This window comes from Vombatus ursinus, unplaced genomic scaffold (assembly GCF_900497805.2).
Source record: "Vombatus ursinus unplaced genomic scaffold, bare-nosed wombat genome assembly UNPS02014826.1, whole genome shotgun sequence".
NCBI classification, from domain to species: Eukaryota; Metazoa; Chordata; class Mammalia; order Diprotodontia; family Vombatidae; genus Vombatus; species Vombatus ursinus.
This window is the reverse complement of record NW_020954604.1, coordinates 12,540,093-12,559,096: the sequence shown is the minus strand read 5'-3', so window position 1 is coordinate 12,559,096 and position 19,004 is coordinate 12,540,093. Positions and strand designations below refer to the sequence as shown.

General features: G+C 46.0%; 1 protein-coding gene and 1 pseudogene across 1 annotated transcript; both read left to right on the top strand.

The window, feature by feature from the left end:
- The first annotated feature begins 4,001 nt into the window (after positions 1–4,001).
- On the top strand, positions 4,002–14,356 carry LOC114025005 (HLA class II histocompatibility antigen, DRB1-8 beta chain-like). The gene is made up of 6 exons (XM_027838334.1): positions 4,002–4,204; positions 10,062–10,331; positions 12,095–12,376; positions 12,879–12,989; positions 13,458–13,481; positions 13,651–14,356. The coding sequence occupies exons 1-6, from the start codon at positions 4,105–4,107 to the stop codon at positions 13,662–13,664; spliced, it is 801 nt and encodes a 266-aa protein (XP_027694135.1). The 5' UTR covers positions 4,002–4,104; the 3' UTR covers positions 13,665–14,356.
- A 2,855-nt stretch (positions 14,357–17,211) lies between these two features.
- LOC114025051 lies at positions 17,212–18,100 on the top strand (annotated as a pseudogene).
- The last annotated feature ends 904 nt before the right edge of the window (positions 18,101–19,004 follow it).

Below are 19,004 nucleotides of genomic sequence, written 5' to 3'. Positions count from 1 at the left end.
GATGGGCTTGAAGCTAGGCCGTGGACCCAGTTCCCTCCCATGACTGAGCAGGCCTGAGTATGGACTCATCTTTCTTATACTTCCCATTTTCTCAGCCAGAAGTACGGGCGTCTAGTCAGCCAACAAGGAGCTGGCCATGTTACATCCTGTCCTAGGAGCTTGCCAGAGAAATACAGATATCTTGTCCCCAGTTTTCCCCATCTTGCTCTGTCTCTAGTCTAGACTTTGTTTTACACCCGTATGGAACTGCTGATTCACCAATGCTCCAGGTCCCTCTCAGATCCCAAGGTCTCTGCTTTTTATGTATCCAAGCATTCTCTCTCTCTCTGTGTCTCAGTCTTTGTCTGTCTCTTTGCCTGTCTCTCTCTTTCCCCTAATCAACTACCCCAAATACCTTCTTTCTGCAGTGATGATTTCTCTAATCCACTAGACTAGACCAACTGCTAGGCTCCATCTGCTGGAGACAGATGATGCTACACATTCCTCTACTCATCATTGGCTGGGACATCCTGCCCTTCCAAGGTAGGATCAGAGGGTTTCCCCAGACAGCTTCTTCAAAGCTTGTTCTTCCATCTGCAACTTTCTCCCCCACTCCAGGAAGCTCAGGATCCACCAGTCCTTCCTTACAACTGAAAGAGAACTACTCTGTTCCTCCCTTCCTGACTGGGGTTAGAGGCTCTGTGGATGGGACTCATGACTCTGAGGGATAAGGCTTGGGGGACACTTTAAGGGAGATGGAGTGGGGCAGGTGTGAGTGGAGTAGGGAGAGAGAAAAGGACATGAGTACACACTGACACAGCTATCAGCAAAGACTGATGGTGTTCATCCTACTGAGAGGGGCTGTATTAAACAGTCCTCCCTCTTCCTTACATCAGACCTTTCTCTACCTCATTTAAAATCTCAAGTGGAGATGTTTCATTGAAAGGGCATTTGTGATTGAGGCAGGTCTCAGCATGGACCTTTCTTAGCTTTTTCTTTACTGAAACCTAAGTACAGGCTCTTAGCCAGAAGAGACTTCCAGCATTAGCTATAAACTTCTAAGAGATACTGAGAGCTCAGAATCCTCTCTCCAGCACTTCTTGTATTGGGGTTCCTCATCCCTCATTAGATCTTGGTGCACACTCCAGTCATAATAACTGTGACCTGGCTCCTACCCACGTGGAGGAAGCTTGCAGTGGGAGTAAGAAAAGTGCAGGAGGGATAGTTGTGTGCTGCATGCTGCTTATGTGGAGGGGTATGTGACTCCTGATTGGTGGAAAGAATACTGGGTGTGATGTTGCATGACTGTGTAAGGGGCTTACTTCATTTGGCTGCAGACACTTTGGAGAGATTATTCAGAGACATGTAGACAAAGGACATTAGGGAGGTAGTGGGGAAAAAATCTTTGGAATGACAGACATGCACAGGAAACTAGCCCCATACTTTCCTTGAACTTACTTGAAATTCTAGAGGCTTCTGAGAATGGTCCTCTGGGTAAGATTGCTCTCTCTCTCTCTCTCTCTCTCTCTCTCTCTCTCTCCCTCTCTCTCTCTCCCTCTGTCTCTCTCTTTCTTTCTCTCCTCTTGTCATTCCCCGTAGCACCATTAGGGTTACTCTCCCAAATAGTTGTAGTCTAGGGAATGACAGCTTCACAACAAAAGCTGTATTCCTGATGAATTTTGTTTAATATAATTTTTTTACTCAATTACATGTTAAAAGAAATTTTTAAACATTTTTTTAAAAAGTTTTGAGTTTCAAATTTTAGCCCTCTCTCTCTCCCTCTCTCCCCTACCCCTTCTCTGAGATGGTATGAAATCTGATATAGTTTATACATGTGCAATCATGTAAAACATTTCCATATTAGTCATTTTGTAGAAGAAGACAAATAAAAAGAGAAAGAATGAATGAAAGTGACAATAACATGCTTTAGTCTGTATCACATAGCCTCAGTTCTTTCTCTGGAGGCAGATAGTATGCTTCATCATTAGTTCTTTGGGATTGTCTTGGATCATTGTATTGCTGAGAATAGCTAAGTCATTCACAATTCTTCATTGTACAATGTTGCTATTACTGTGTACAATGTTCTTCTGGTTCTACTCACTTCACTTTGCATCAGTTCATGTAAGGCTTTCAAGATTTCTGAAATCATCCTGCTTGTCATTTCTTATAGCGCAATAATATTCCCTCACAATCATATATCACAGCTTGTTTAGCCATTCCCCAGTTGATGGGCATCCTCTCGATTTCTGATTCTTAGGCACCACAAAAAGAGCTGCTATAAATATTTTTGTACAAAGAGGTCCTATTCCCTTTTTGAAATATCTTTGGGATAAAGCCCTAGTAGTGGTATTGCTGGATCAAAGGGTATACACAGTTCTATAGCTCTTTGGGCATAGTTCCAAATTGCTCTCCAGCATGGTTGCTTCCTGATTATTTTTAAAGGGGGAGGGTAATCCCAGGCTTACATCCCTCAGCTCGGCTCCTTCTCCCCCAAAATGCTGGTTATGCAAAAGATTATAATGAATAGCAAATAGTGAATAAACCCATTTATCCAAGCTAAACAGCAAACAGAAATCAGAGAATTTGTCTGATTAGAAGATGACATAAAATACATAAGAGTAAATGAGCTTTTCATCTGGAAGTGAGTTAAGTTTTCAACTCAAATAAGGAATGAACAAGCAATCTCACTCACAGTAGATCTATTCTTAGAAGTCTCTAGAATTTTGAGCAAGTCCAAAGACAAGATAGGCCTGACCTTCCATACATTCATGCCATTCCAAAGGCTTTCTTCATTAATACCTGGAGTTCCCTCTGTCTATGCTTCTCTCTGGATAATGCCTCTAAAGTCTCTGAAGCCAATTGAGAAAAAGGCCACATTTGTACTTAGCATTTTTTGTGTCAACCAAGAGGCATGATAAGAACAAATGAGGTAATAATTATAAAGTGCTTTGCAAACTTTAAATCTGTGAATGCTGTTATTATGATGTCTCCTCATCACATAAAGTCACTCCAGCTGATAAAGTGGATTTTTTCAGCCCAAGTGCAGAACTTTCCATTTATCTCAATTAAGTTAAATCTCATTCCATTCAATTCTTCCATCATTCTGACTTGTTAACAACATTTTGGATCCTAGCTTTGTCATCCAATATATTAGCTATGTCTCCCAGTTTCAAGTCATCTGAAAATTCACTTTGCATGCCCTCTATGTCTTCATCCAAGGCATGATGGACACTTAACGTTGACTAGTACAGGGCCAAGGACAGCTTTCTAGCATGCTCTACTAGAGAACTTTCTCCAATCTGACATTCAACCTTTAAGGATTCATCTTTGGGCCCAGCCGTCCAACCATTTCCAAATCTAGCTAACAGCATTATCATCCAGTCCATGTCTGTCCATCTTCTCCCCAAGGGTAGCATTGGAGACTGTCATATTCTTTTTTGGAATCTGATGGGTTCACTGTATCTACAACATTCTCCTGAACCATCAGTTCAGTTCTAGTGTCAAAAAAAAGGAAGGTTTGTCTGTGATGACCTGTTTTTGGTGAGATCTTGATGGCTTTTATACAATCACTCTTCCCTTTCAAAATGCTCACAAACCATATCTTTTGTAATGTATTTTCAAATGTTTCTGAGTCAAAAGCAAAATTCATTGAACCACAGATTACAGACTTATCTATCTTCCATTTTTAAAAATATTGGAACATTGGTCCTTCTTCAGTTTTATTGGATCCACTACAGTAGTGAAGACTTTCACTGATCTACACTCGCAGCTCAGCTTCAGCATGCTAACATTTGGCTATTATAATAGACTGGGCAAGACATGACCTCTGGGGCCCCTTCCTTCCCTGAGATTCTATGATTTCAGTGACCTTTTCCTTTTTCTTCACCAGAAAAACATTTAAGTATTAGAACAGACCCTGCAAAAGGAACCTCTGCCTGGGAACTAATGATGCCCTTCATTCCTTATGCTAATTGGCTGTCTCGCCTCTGAGATTGCCCCACCCCGGAGCACACAAGAGAGTCTGTAAATTCTTACTCTGGGAGACTTCGGGGTAGTTCCCATGAAGTGAGGGCCATCCTGACTGTTATATCTCTCTGGGTCCCTTAGCTTCATCTTGTCTCCAGGATGGTGTGTGTGCTGCTCCCCAGGGGCATCTGGACAGAGGTTCTGGCTGTGACCCTGCTGGTGCTGAATTCCCAGGTGGCTGCAGGCAGACATGCCCCAAGTAAGTACAGAGCAGCAGCTCCCCAGAGATCCCAGATTGGGGCCCAAGAGGAGCACTCTTCACTCTAGGCCCAGACCAAAGGAAAGGTTAGGGACAAGATGGTCCTCAGATAAGTGGGCAGTAGGTGAAACTGATTTTCAGGCTTCCCTCCCAACTAACTCTTCCATGGTCCTTTGCTTCCTTTCCCCCTTTTCCTCAGGGTTCAGGGAATTGATGTAGCCCCCTCCAAGAGCTGAGGGATTGAGACAGTTTGTCAATAAGCAATTATGAAGCAGCAACTGCCTGCCAGGCACTGTGCTAAAACTAAATATAGAAAGAAAGGCAAAGGACAGTTCCTGTTCTCAAGTGCTCACAGTCTAATGGGGGAGACAACAGGCAAACAATTCTGTATGAACAAGATAGATACAGGAGAAATGGGATATGATCAAGAGAGGGAAGGCGCTAACATTAAGGGGGATCAGGAAAGGCTTCCTGTAGAAGGTGGGATTTGAGCTGGTACTTGAAGTAAGCCAAGGAAGTGATGAGGCAGAGGTGAGGAAGAAGAAAATTCTAAGCATGAGAGACAGCCAGAGAGTGCACAGAGTGGGGAGATGGAGAAATTTATAGAAGAACAAGAAGGCCGGTGTCACAGGATAGCAGAGTACTGGGGGCCTGGGAACATAAAGTGTAAGAAGGCTGGAAGGGTAGGAGGGGGCCAGTTGTGAAGGGCCTTGAAGGACAAGCAGAGAATTTTATATTTGATCCTGGAGGTGAAAGGGAGTCAACTGGAGTTTATTGTTTAGGGGGTGACATGGCCAGAGCTGCCACCCCTGGCTGAGTGTTTCTGTCCCACTCAACACCTTCACAGAGTCTGCCTAAGCTGATGGAAAGGTTTCAATTTGGCTGTTATTAGGGGAGCAAGGGGTAGACTTTCCTGGATTAATTTCTCAGGGATGATTTCAAGACCACGAGTGAAGCTGGTGTGTTTGGGACCATTCCTGATTTTCATGAATAACATCATGGTGGAGTAGGGAAATGTCTCCCCATCCATTTCTCAGAGGCAGGTTAGAAGCAGATACTTGTCTAGAGAGACCAAGGGGATTGATCCTGGCTGGCTTTTCTCCTGTCTTCATGATCCATTGTTAATGGGCTGAAAAAAGAGGTGAAGGCTCAATTTCCCCCCATCCCCCACTCCCCTGGATCAGGCAGGGCTTACACTCTCTACTCCCCATCTTTCAGTGTCATCTCTGGTCTCCATACCATTGCTGCTGCCCCTGCAGCCTGGTCTGGATCCAGAGGCCTCTGCCATGGCCCAGCACGAGTGTGAGATCCTTTGTCCTGGGCAGGGAGGGAGCCCTTTGGGATGAGACACAATCCTCTTCCAGCTAGTGTAAGTATTGTAGGGGAGGAAATAAAAGCCCCTCTGGCATTGTCTGTATTATTTCCCCTGCAGCCTGGCCTGGTACCTGCCCTGGCCAATCACAGTCTCTTAGGGATCCTAACCTACTCTAGAGCCATCCTCCAGGAATCTGACCCGCTTTTGAGCTCTGTCACCTGCACTGACTCTGGGGGGAGAGTGTGCCGTGTGTAGCACCCAATCTCCAGGGCTGGGCAAGAGAGAAGGGCCTTCCAGAGACAGTCTGTTAGGGGCTGAGCAAGGAGACACCCAAGCGCAGTGGGATCTCCCAGCCCTAGCAGAGTGAAGGCTGCTTAACCTAGCTGACAACTCCAGTATCATCCTGCTATCAGTCATGGGTGTACTGAGCAGGTGCTGCCCCCTTGTGGACAATCATACAAACTGCATAATATCTAAGTTCCCTGCCGGCTAGAAGTTAGTGAAACTTTTATTATGCTCTTACTATGTGCCAGGCCCTGTGTTAACTGCCGGGGATACAAAGAAAGGTAAAAGACCCTGGGGATGACAACATGAAAACAACTGTGTACAAACAAGTTATATTTAGGATAACTTGGTAATAACGAACAGAGGAGAGGCACTAGAATTGAAGGGAAGTGGGAAAAGGCTTCCTGTAGAAGATGGGATTTTAGCTGGGACTTGAAGGAAGCCAGGGAAGCCATGAGTCAGGGATGAGGAGGGAGAGCATTCCAGACACGGGGGAGAGCCAGAGGAAATGCCCAGAGCTGAGAGATGGAGTGTCTAGTAGGAGGGAGAGCAGGGAAGCCAGTGTCACTGGATCACAGAGCACATGGGAGGAGGGGGAGTCAGGGGTAAGGAGAGTGAAAAGGTGGGAGGGGCCAGGTTGTGAAGGGCTTTGAAGGCCAAACAGGATTTTTAAATATGATGCTGAAAGTGATAGGGAGCCATTGGAGTTTATTGAGCAGGTGGGTGACATGGTCAGATCTGTGTTTTAGGAAGATCCATTTGACAGCAGAATGGAGGACAGACTAGACTGGGGAGAGACTGGAGGCAGGCAGACCTATCAGCAAGCTATTGCAATAGTGCAGGTGGGAGGTGGTGAGGGCCTGTATCAGAGCCATGGCAGGGTCAGAGCAGAAAATGGGGCATATTTAATACGGGTTTTGCGAGTGAAGATAACACTGAGGTTGTGGGCCTAGGTGACTGAGAAGATGGTGGTACCTCACCAGTAACAGGAGAGAATCCATGCATGTGGGAGAATGACCATAGAAAAGGGCAAACACAAGGCGGAACTATGGGATTGTCAGTCGACTTTGGCTTGGGCTGAGGTTTCCTGTGGGCAAAAGTGGTAAAGAAGGCTAGAAAGGGAAATGGGAGCAGAGGTGGAGAAGGCCTTGATTTCCAGGCTAAAGAAGTTGTTTATCTAAAGGACAATAGAGAGTCATGGGATGAGGTGGATCCTTTGGAGAGGAGAAGATTTTTTTTATTAATTTATTTTGATTTATCAATAATCACTTCCATATGCTTTTGAGTTTAAAATTTTCTCCCCCTTCCTCCCCACCACCCTCCCCAAGACAGCGCACAATCTGATATAGGCTATACATTTACATTCATGTTAAACATATTTTCACAATAGTGATGTTGTAAGTAGAAATTAAAACCATTAGGAGGAACCATCAGAAAGAGGAAACAAAACTCAACAGAAGAGAAAAAAAATAACAATTCGGCTTCCATAGCTCTTTCTTCGGCTGTGGATAGCATTTTCCATCATAAGGCCTCTGGAGATGTCTTAGATCCTTGTATTGCCAGAAAGGGTTAAGTTTATCAATATTAGTCATCGCACAACGTGGCTGTTATTGTGTACAATGTTCTCTTGGTTCTGCTCACTTCAAGGAGAAGATTTTAAACCACAGAGAGCACTTAGGAGGCCACTGCAGGTGCTGAAGCTTGAGCCATCATGCCTGGCCTCTGGAGCTGGGAAGAGGGCCATATTGTAGACTGTCCTCCTGACAGGAAGGACTGAGCTGAGTAGGGCAGTCAAATGCATGGGGATGGACTCAGGAGTTATCAGCACAGCTAGCTCAAGGTCTCAGGGAGGTAAAGATGTGTCCAAGATTAAGAAGCACAATGTCAGAAATTTGGCAACTCCTGGATCTAGAAGTGGGAAAATGTTAGAAGAGGAAGGATTAGGGACATTCCAAGTTGGGAGGGGGAGAGCAAACAGGTGCAATTCCCTGAAACCAGAATAAGAGGTGTCCATCCCCCCAAGTGTTTGTGAACAATTAGAGGAACATGGAAACAATAACTGATTGATTACTATGGGGTCAGTTTTCAGATAAGAATGAGTGGCTTGAGATGCACAATTGTGAGAAAACTCCTTTCCTCAGTCTCTGCATCTGCCCTTGTTTCTGCTCAGCATAACCTGGGGCCTTAGTTAAGGGTCTCTAACAGCAGGGAGAGGTGGTCCGGCTTCCCCAGCCATGCAGGGCTAGATTCAAACAATGAAATAAGACTTTCTCCCAATTCACACAGGTGAACACAATTTTCACACAAGACAGAAATTGGACTCCACCCATAATCGAACAAAAAGGGAACTGAGCTAGCTCCAGAACTGAGTCCCAGGACGGAGTCAATACGGTTCACCCAATTCCCACAATTCAGCACTCGATGACCTAATCTCCTCAATTTCTTCCTAAATACAACCCTTTCTGCTTCTATGGCCACCATACGAGCAGACCCTCATCACCTCACACCCAGATTATTATGATGACCTCCTAATTGCTCTGTTCACTCCAGACCATCTGTCACATACCTAAAAATGTGTTTTCCTTAAGAGCAAATCTGACTAAATTACTCCTCTCCTCAATAGTCAGCAATGGCTCCCTATTGCTTCTGTCATCACTTAGATCTTCCTCTTTATTCCTTCACAGTCTGGCTGGAACCTCATTTTATATGATCATCCTCCTCTTCCTGTACTCTTTGAGCCTTTGGCTCACACACTGCCCCATCTCCCATCTCTGGGCCTTTGCCCTGGCCATCCCCCATTCCTGGAATACACTCCCTCCTTTCCTCTGCCTCACAGATTTTCTCTTCCTTTAGGCCAAGCTCAAGCACCACTTTCAAGGTGAAGCCTTTCCTGATCCCCCCAAATGCCAGCATCTTCCCTCCCTCCCTATCTTCTATTCATGTGGATTCAGGCTGTCTACACTTTTGTGTACACTTGTCACTCCCATTTGAATGTAAAGCTGGGGATTGTTCCATTCTCTTTGTATTTGTATTCCTAGCACCCAGCAAGGCTCCTAGCACACAGCAAGCACTTACTAAATGCTTATTGATTGACTGACTCTCTTTGGGGAAGTACAGCAGTGCACAGAGAAGGAAAGACTGTTAAGTATAAAGAAAGCAAGGAATCCTTGAGTTGGGAGTGGGACAGAGGGCAGGCTAGGCATGGAGGCTGTTCACAGGTGTGGAGGTGGGAGATGAAATGCCGCATTTGGGGAGCAACAAGAAGCCAGTTTGAATGAAACATAAATTATGTGTGAGAAGGAATAATAGGAGATTCTGGAAAGCTATGCTGGGCACTGGCTGGGGAGGGCTCTACACGCCAAGGTTAGGGTTGTGAAATTTTTCCAAGGGTCCATAGGGAGCCACTACAGCTGCTTGAGGAGGTGAGTGAAGTGGTCAGACTTGGACATTCTAAAAAGTATTCTATCCTTTGTGGGGTGGACAGATTAATGAAATGACTCGGTAAGTTAGAATTATTAAGTGCTTACTGTGTGCCTGGCACTGTGCTGAGTGCTAGTTTACATATAAAAATAAGTTATTTCTTGCCCTCCAAGAGCTTACACTCTAGGAGGAGGAGGATGTAAGACATGGCCAGGTGGGGTGACTGGGGGCGGTAGCTGGGGTCCAGCAGTCACATGAATTGTGAGTAGAGCCTTGCATGGTACAGCAGATCGCCACGCCCTTTTCAGTAGCCAGGGTAATAATGATTTGATTATTGTCCTCTGATCAAAGGGCAGAGAGCGGTGTGACCTCTAGGGTTATGAAAGAATGCTGAGGGTCTGTCACCTGCCCGGTCTCCGCAGAGGAGCTGAGGAGGGGGATACAAGGAGACACTGGAGGCATAAGGATCAGAGAGTGGGTTAAACTGGGGTGAGGAGGACTTGTGGTTGTTGGTGGGTAAAATCTCCTGGGAGTGTTTGCACCAGGCTGGGTGTGGTTGAGAGGCAGCTACGACGCAGCAGGTAGACAGGACCGGTCTGGGAACCTGCAGGTCTGGGTTCCAGTCCTGCCTCCATCCTGGATTTGCTGTGCGACTTCGGGAAAGTCGCTTGCCGTCTCTGGGCCTCAGAGGGGGTGGGGCTGGGCATGCGCAGGAAGGGCAGCCGGATGTAGGCCCTATTCTCGTTGGTGAGGCCCAGGCTGTGGTGAGTGATTCGAGACCTGGGGCGTCCGTCAGAGCTGCTTCCCCCCACCCCCCCAACCCCTGTGTCCCCCCAGAGCACTTCACGGAGTATTCAACTTCCGAGTGTTACTTCGAGAACGGGACGGAGCACGTGCGGTTTATGGACAGATACTTCTACAACCGGGAGGAGTACGTGCGCTTCGACAGCGACGTGGGGGAGTATCGGGCGGTGACGGAGCTGGGGCGGCCCAGTGCTGCGTATTGGAACAGCCAGAAGGAGATCCTGGAGGACGCACGGGCCGCGGTGGACACTTACTGCAGGCACAACTACGGGGTGTCTGAGCCCTTCTTAGTGCGCAGGAGCGGTGAGTGCGGCCCGGGGAGGGAGGGAGGGACCGGGGGATCCCAGCAGGGACCCAGGGAGAGGGAGGAGGGAGCGGGAGAGGAGCGGACGTGCTGGGGAGGGGGAAGAGAAGGGGCTGGAGGCGAGCGCAGAGGGAGGGGAGACTGTGCTGGGAGCGGGAGGGTGGGGAGGAGAGAAGGTGGGGGGGGTCACAGGGACAGTGCCCCCCAGAGCAGGGGAGAGACAAGGGGGAGCAGGGATGAAGGGAGGGGATGGAGAGGAGAGGAGCAGGGAAGGGAGATGGGGGGTGGGAGATTGGGGACAAAGAGGAGATGAGGGGGAAGGAAGCAGAATGGGGAGAAGCATCTGGGATGGAAGGAGAAAGAAGGAGGGATGAGAGGGAGAAGAGGTGGGGAAGTGACGGAGGGAAAAAAGGGCAGCAGAGGCGATGGGGAGGAATTAGGAGCAGAAAAGCTGGAGATGAGTGAAGGGGACAAGGGGAGTGGAGAGAGGAGAAGAAAGGTGAGAATGAATGGTGGAGAAAGAGGGTAGGGACAGGGGGAAGGAGATGTGCTGGAGAGGGAAGGGGGAAGGAACCCTCTTATACCAGCACAGATTTTGATTCCTTGAGGCCTTTTTCCTCAGTCAAATTCAAATGTTTTTACCTCCTCCAATTCTACTGGGGATAAACTTCATTAAGAACAAGCCAAACACCCTTCACCAACAAATAACTAACATTTCTACGTTGCTAAAATGGTGAATAAGCAGCTAGGTAGCTCAGTGGAAAGAGTTCCAGGCCTGGAGTCAGGGAGACTCATCTTCCTGGCTTTAAATGTGGCATCAGAAACTTCCTAGCTGTGTGACCCTGGACAAGTCACTTAACCTTGTTTGCCTAAGTTCCTCATCTGTAAAATAATATGGAGAAGAAAATGGTAAACCCCTCCAATGTCTTTGCCAAGAAAACCCCAAATAGAGTAACAAAGGAGTTGGATATGATTGAAAAAAGATTGAGCAACAACAAAATAGTTAATATAAAACTAAATCCCCCAAGTCCTCACTGCCCAGGTATCATGAACCTTTTCAAATCTTAAATAAAACTATTCCTTTTTTATCCCTGAAACTAAGCTCAGCAGAGGCTTCCCAAGCTCTGCTCTCTCCTGTCTCAACCACCTTCCCTCCCTCCCTTCCCCATCTCAGCCTTCTCTGATAACACAAACTCTTAGGACTGAGGCCTCATCACTGAAATTGTTTTTCTCCACGGACTCAGACATATTCCTGCTTTTCCCAGGGATTCTGGACTCTGGGTCTGGATGCTCAGGTTTCTGCTGGGCCTAGATGTTCTGCACAATTCCCCTGGTTCAAAATTTCTTCAGTGGATTGATCGTCTCTATTAATATTTGATCTGGAAATCTTTCTTAAAATAAAATTTTAAAATAAAAATAAAATTCCTTAAAAATATCTACACCTATGATCTGCTTTTGGAAGTAATCCATTACAAAGTATCCATTTATAATAAGAAATCTTGCCTGCTAATTTCTTCCCATATTCCTGAATCCTAATGAGCTGGGGCTGTGATAATTGAGCACCATGGACTCCTGGCCTACTTCCTATTGGTTCAGATTTCTAGTCTTAGGGGGAGCTTAAGGGTCCAACAAGATGCCCATTTCTGGCCCTGGGGAGGAGAGGAGGCCTGAGCCTGCTTATGGATCAGGTGACAGAGGAGGGGGCTGGGCTAGGAAGACCTGCTGTGGCTCCCTCCCTCAAGATCTTTCTTCTTTCTTCCAGTTGAGCCCGAGGTGATTGTGTATCCATCCAAGATGGCTCCCCTGGGACACCACAACCTGCTTGTCTGCTCTGTCAGTGGTTTCTATCCTGGGGACATTGAGGTCAGGTGGTTCCTGAATGGGCAGGAGGAGACGGCTGGGGTTGTGTCCACAGGCCTGATCAGCAACGGAGACTGGACCTACCAGATCCTGGTGATGCTGGAAATGACCCCCAAGCGTGGAGACGTCTACACCTGCCAAGTGGAGCACTCCAGCCTTCAGAAACCTGTCGTCTTAGACTGGAGTGAGATAGCGCTCCCTCACCCTCCAATTCTAACATTGCTCAGGATGTGGAGCTGGCTCTGAGATCCCCTCAGTGTGTGTCCTGTACCCTCTTTTCTTCTGCCTTGGGCTGATACAAACCCCATGTGGTGCTTCCCACTCTCTCTCCTTTCCCCAGCCCAGGCCCCTAATGGCAGTGCTGAAATAAGACCTGTGGAGACATGGAACCTGGTCAGTCTCCTCACTGGCCCCAGCCCTGGGAGCTGGCCTGTCTATCAGACTCTGGGATCAGCTTATTGACCCCTTCCCCTGGGGTAGGGGAGCTGGGCTTTGAGATGGACTGGTGTCAGTGTCCCCTGATGAGCTTTCACTTCCTGAGTCCTGAAAGGCCCTTTGCACATCCATCCCTTCCTTTCTTAGGCAGGATTTAGCCCCTTCTCAGGCTCCCCTCAGACCCATCTGCTCCCCACGTGGGGCTGGCTCCTGGAGGGAAAGTTTTGATCCTTGGTGTCTCTCCTCTGTAGAAGCACAGTCTGAATCTGCCAGGAGTAAGATGCTGAGTGGAGTCGGGGGCCTTGTGCTGGGGCTGATCTTCTTTGGGATTGGCCTCATTGTCTACAAGAGGAGTCAGAAAGGTGAGATCCTCTGGGGAAAGCCCTGAGGCCCCTCTCCTCTGTGATCTCCAAGAGAGAGGATATTTGATTGTGTCAGAAATCTGGTCCCAGGTCAGGGGTGAAGGGGTGGTCTGACTCTGGAGTCACATTTTCCTTCCTTAGGAACTTATAGAAGGTGGTGAAGGGGCCAGATCCCAGGGCTCCAGAGTCTTAGGGAATCCCATATTCTGAAGTAGAGGCAGCCTTGGGAGGGGGCTCAGGTTCCATCCTTTAGCCCCTCCCCTTGCCATTTCCCCTCCCCCCATCCACTGAGACAGTTGTAGATGGATGGATAAAGCATCAACTAAGTGCTTCCTCTGTGGTGTCAGGTACTGGGCTAAGCAGTGGTAGGAGCCCCCAGTCCCACAGTGCTCAGAACCTTGTTGCCTTTTGCTTCTATGGCTCTGGAATTTACAAGGATTTGTATGTCTGTCTCTCTTCCTTTCCCAGGAAATCGTGGTTCACAACCAACAGGTAAGATCCTTCCACCCAGGTGGCATCAGGGTTCTCATAGCTACAGCCTCTGCCCAGTGGGGCCTGAAGCTGAGAAGAGACTTGGGGGCCCTTAGTGGGAAGAAGTAGTTCTACTCGTGGCTTCAGACCCCCATGTAGACTTTATCTGACTGTTCCTTGTCTTCTGCAGGCCTCCTGAGCTGATCCTGGAGCCTGTGTCTCTTGGAAATGTTGCGTCCCCTCAGCCTCCCTCTCATGTTTGGAGGCCCCCTGCTTCTGGCCAGATCTCCAGGAGTTTACTCCTACTGACCCTTCCCCAGACTGACTCCTTCCCTGTTCCTTTGACTGTCTGCACCCTTTGGCATTTCCCCACGGAGCTTCAAAGACCCCCTCCACCCTTCATCATTTCTGTACCTTTTTTTAATCTGTTTTTGTCCCTTGAGCCTTCACCCCAAGAATTAGAAGACAGAATCAGCTGGTGCTTGTTGACATGGAGACAAAGTGAGGGGAATAGAGGGAGGAAACTTCAACACCTGGGATTTGTAGAATCTGTCAAAGTGTACAGTGCCTCCAGAGGTGCAGGTTGTATTCCATCCACACCTTTTCATCCTGGGTGCCTCTTGTCCATTTCCTTCCATAATTCCTGCAGAGGTTGAGTAACCTGCATGCTGTTGGCCTGCCTCTACATTTCCTGATATTACATAGATACCACTGGCCCTCCCAGGCTGTCTGACCACAAATCCTTAGCTTTCCCTCTGTGATGGGCCCACCTCCTTCTGGTGACTTTCCTTCTATCACTTCTGCTCAGTTCTTCTTTGATGATGTACTGTAGCCTATGCTTGCCTATCATGTGCCCCTCCATTGCACTTTTAAAAAATTAAAGTTTTAGTAATATATTTTGTGTTTATGTTATATTCATTGCTTAATATATACCTTCCTCTCATAGCTTTTCCTTATAAAAAAATTTTTAGTCAACAATGCCATAATAACCCTCACATTGATCACATATATCTGACAGTCTATGCAACAATACATACCCATAGTCTTCCCCACTCCTTCCATGAAGTGTTTATTTTCTCTTCTCTGTGGCCAAGCTTGGTAACTATGATTCCATAACATTCAGCATCATTCCTCTTCCCCCCATTTTGTAGTCTTGGGTTTGGTTCTGCTCACACTATTCTGTGTCAGTTCATTGAAGTCTTCCCATGTTTCTTTGAATTTCTCATTTCTGTTGTTTCTTCTGTCACAACACAATTCCATCATGTTCATGTGCCACAATTTATTAGTCTTTTCTCAGTTCATGGGCACCTACTTTGTTTCTACTTCTTTGCTACCACAAAGTGTTGCAATGAATATTTATATATACATACACACACACACACACACACACACACACACACACACACATATAATCTCAGATTTTTTCCCTCACCTTTTCTACCCTTGTCATACATGTTAAGCTGTGGGATCTCAGGATCAAAGACTAAGGAGATTTTGATGCTTTTGAGCATGATTCCAAATTGTTTTACACAATTGTCATACCAGTTCACAGCTCCACAAATAGGGCATCATCTACCTGTCTTTGTGTAGTCCTTCCCATATTGGCCATTTTCATGTGTCATCACCTTGGAAGATTTGCTGGGGAAAAGGTAAAACCTCAGGTTTTGTTTAACTTCCATTTCTCTCATTGTTAGTGATTTGGAGCAAACTTGAGGATTATTAATTTTCTTTGACCTCTTATCTACAGGCAGAGGCTCTTGGCCTTATAGATTGATGTTCATTCCCTACCTGTCTTGGATAATAGACCTTTATCAGAGACATTTGATGCAAAGACATTTTTCCCCATCAGTTTCAGCTGATCAAAATAGTTTTCTCCTCTGGTTTTCCTCTAAGTCTAATTTAGTTAACAATTCTCCCTTTGGCCACAGTTATGAAATCTACTTCCAGCCATTTCCTGGCCCTTTGGTAGAAGTCTGTTAGCTTTTTATTACTAACAATAATGGAATCTCATCTAAGATTCCCCCAAATTAGTGTTGTTTGGGGTAAGTAGAAGGAAATCAATTGTTAAAAATCACCATACCATTTACCCATAATTCTTAGCATGAAATACTTTCTAAATGAGTTATTTTTGTGGTCAGTTCACTGCCATGCAAGGGGTGGGGCTGCCCAGAACTTACCTTTTCCTGACGATGTTTATGGCAGACTGTACTTGACCAGCAGCAGAAGTGTCAGGAGGGCTGGAAATGAGGTTGCTGGGCCTCCTCTGCTCTTCATCCAAGTTGGGCTCTTCTCCTTTGGAGAGTGCAGAAACCTGTCAGTGTCAGAGCAGAATTTGGGAGCTGGGGAGATGTGGGGAGAGTGGCAGCTCCCTATAGGGCTGTTGGGGGATGAAGCAGCCAAGATTGCTCAGCTACTTGTCCATTTTGTACAGAAATTTCTGAGCAGTATTTTAGTTTCCAGGTTGTCATAGATTCTATCCAATCCATGGGAATATTGATCTTTTTCTTCTCCATTAATGAACATTTGGAAGGATGCAGACATTTGTTATTATTCCTAGCATCTAGGCTGCCAAACTTCTTTATTTGGGCTGATACGAATCTTATCTATGAAATCATCATTTTTGGAAACAAAGATCTCTGGAATTTAGGGATATAAAGTAACAGAGAAAGCAATAAATCCCACGGGGAAGCAAGGAGCTAAATGTCTGTTAGGAGCCCGTGAATCCCAAGGAAGTTCTGTTAATCTCTAAGTAACCTGTCCATTTCCTAGGGAATTGCCCCTCTGGCATCTTCTTTGGTGAGAAAGCAATAGACCATGGGTTCAAGGACTTCGTTCTTTCCTTTGCTACATTTTCTGGCAACCAATGCCCTTTGACTATAGAGCATCGATCGAGAGTTGGAAGACGCCTCCGAGGCCATCTGGTCTAAACCCTTCATTTTATAGATGAGGAGGGTGAAGCTCCATAAGATTAGTCAAATCAAATGAGTAAGCCTTGATTAAGTGCCTTCCAAGTGCCAAGCACTAGGCTAAGTGCTGGGGACACAAAGAAAGGCAGAAAGTGGTCCTTGCCTTGAAGGAGTGCACAGTCGGAAAGTCAACAGGATTTTATTTTTGTTCCTTTTTTAGAATTAATTAATTTTTAGTTTTCAACATTGACTTCCACAAGATTTTGAGTTCCAAATATTTATTCCTGTAGTAGTAGAGGGCCACTGAAGTTTGTTGAATAGGAAAATAACATGGTCTTACCTGCTCCTTATTTTTTAAATAATATTTTATTCCAATTACGTGTAAAGATAGTTTTCAACATTCACTTTTTTACAAGATTTTGAGTTACAAATTTTTCTCCCTCTCTCTCTCCTCACCCCTCCCCAAAACAGCAAACAATCTATAGGTCATACATGTACCACCATGTAAAACATATTTCCACATTAGTCATGTTTTGAAGGAAGAAACAGAACAAAAGGGGGAAAAAACATGGAAAGAGCAAAGAAAGTAAAAATAGTATGCTTAGATCTGCATTCAGCCTCCGTCAGTTCTTTCTGTGGATGTGGATAGCATTTTCCACCATGAGTCCTGGAAATACCTGCACTTTAGAAAGAGCAATTTGACATCTGAGTAGAGGATGACCCAGAGTGGGGAGATACTGAGGCAAGGAGACCCCTCAGCAGGCTATTGTAATAGTTCTGGCCTAAGGTCATGTTACATACACACATGAATGACCAGAAAATTGTTGGTGCCCTCATTAAGAATAATGGATTTGGGGGTGGGGCGGGTGAAGAGAAGTTCTCCCTGTGATGTTCCCCACCTCCATGCCCCCCTGCCCCTGTTGGTGTTGCAACACAGCTGCTAGTGGCTGCTGTTGTTACTGTGGAAGGCCCTCTCCCCCCCACCATGGAAGAGCCACCCATGTCAGCCATCCTGCTGGATCATTGCCATTTCTCTCAGATCATCTTTAACTATGTGGAGAAATTTTAGCTTTCTAGAGGAGACATCACATGCTATTACATCCTCACTCAGCATTTCATTCCCCACCAGAAAGACTGTTGGCATCTTTAGTGTAGGATGGAAGACAACCCAAGCATATGACATCTTTGTGGGGACTGCTTTGCCTGCCAATTTCCACAGAAGATTGTCCTTGTAGCAACAAGTGCAATTTAAAACTTCCTACCTACCCAAGGACAATGGTGTTGTCTGGGGGGGGGGCAGTGTCCCTTTCCAGTTTCATCCAGAAAGTGAGGAGGACGTTTTAGTGGTCACCACTCAGGGAGAGGTGGAGGAGATTGAGTAGCTCAACCAAGAACTGTGCCAACAGAACCAGGAGCTGCAAGACACCTGTGTTAGTCTCCAGAAGCAGAACTCAGACGTGCGTGGTGAACTCCAAAAGGCTCAGGAACTGCAGGAGAGACTAGAATCTCTGACAGATGTCACTAAGACATTTAGAGCAGAGGATCACTGTCCTGAATGAGGAGAATGAGGGCCTGAAAGGACAGAAGGACTGTTGGCAGACAGAACTAGCTCAGCTTAAAGTGCAGAACCAGAATGTGTCCTCAGAAAATGAGAAAATGGGCATCAGGCTGAAGACCAGCCTTGATCACCTCAATCAGCTTCAGGCATAGATTTCAGTTCTGCATAAACAATAATAATGGATACTTAAAATTCTGTTCATTCCTGATTGCTGAAGAAAAATAAAATCTTCATCTATTAAACAATAGTGGATTGGGGGAAAACGGTTATGAGACATAAGAGAAATGCTATGTCAATAACAAGTCTGGAAAACACTGAATGATAAAACTAGGAGACCTCTAAAAAAATTTTAAAAAAAGAGAAAACAATGAGAGTTGATCAGGAAAAGCACATAGCAGGACACACCAGGGCCAAGGCTACCCTTGATATTACCTTCAATAGGTTGAGAAGTCCATATTAGAGGATGCTATAGTAGTCCCTGGTGGTATAAAGACCTCTCCTGTAGTAGAGAAAATTAGGAATAGAGAAGGAAGAAGAAACATGAGAGCTGCCCTGGAGATACATTGAGCAGCACCTAGTAGCTGGTCATGGGAGAGGATGGATCAAAGATAACACCAGGATTTCCACAGGAGAGGCTGAGTGAATGGAGGTGGCTTTGACCAAGACAATGAAATCACAAGTCATGTTGTCACATCAAAAAAATTGTTAAGAACATACTGTGAGACAAGCACTCTACCTAGTTGGGGGAATTTAAAGAAAGGCAAAAACCCGTCCCAGCTCTTGAGCTCAGGGTGTAAGGGAGGAGATGGCATGCAAACAGCTCAGTACAAACTAGAGCTTTACAGAGAAAATTGAAGATAACCTCAGAGAGCAGGCACCAAGATGAAGGAGGTCTTTGAAGGGTTTCTTGCAGAAGGTAGGACTTTAGCTGAGGCTTGAAGGAAGACAAGGAAGCTGGGAGAAGAATGTGTTCCAGGCATGGGGGACAGTCAGTGTAAACACCAGGATTTGAGAAATGGAGTGTTATGGATCTAAGAGTACATGAAGGGCAGTAAGGTAAAAGAAAACTGGAAAGGCAGA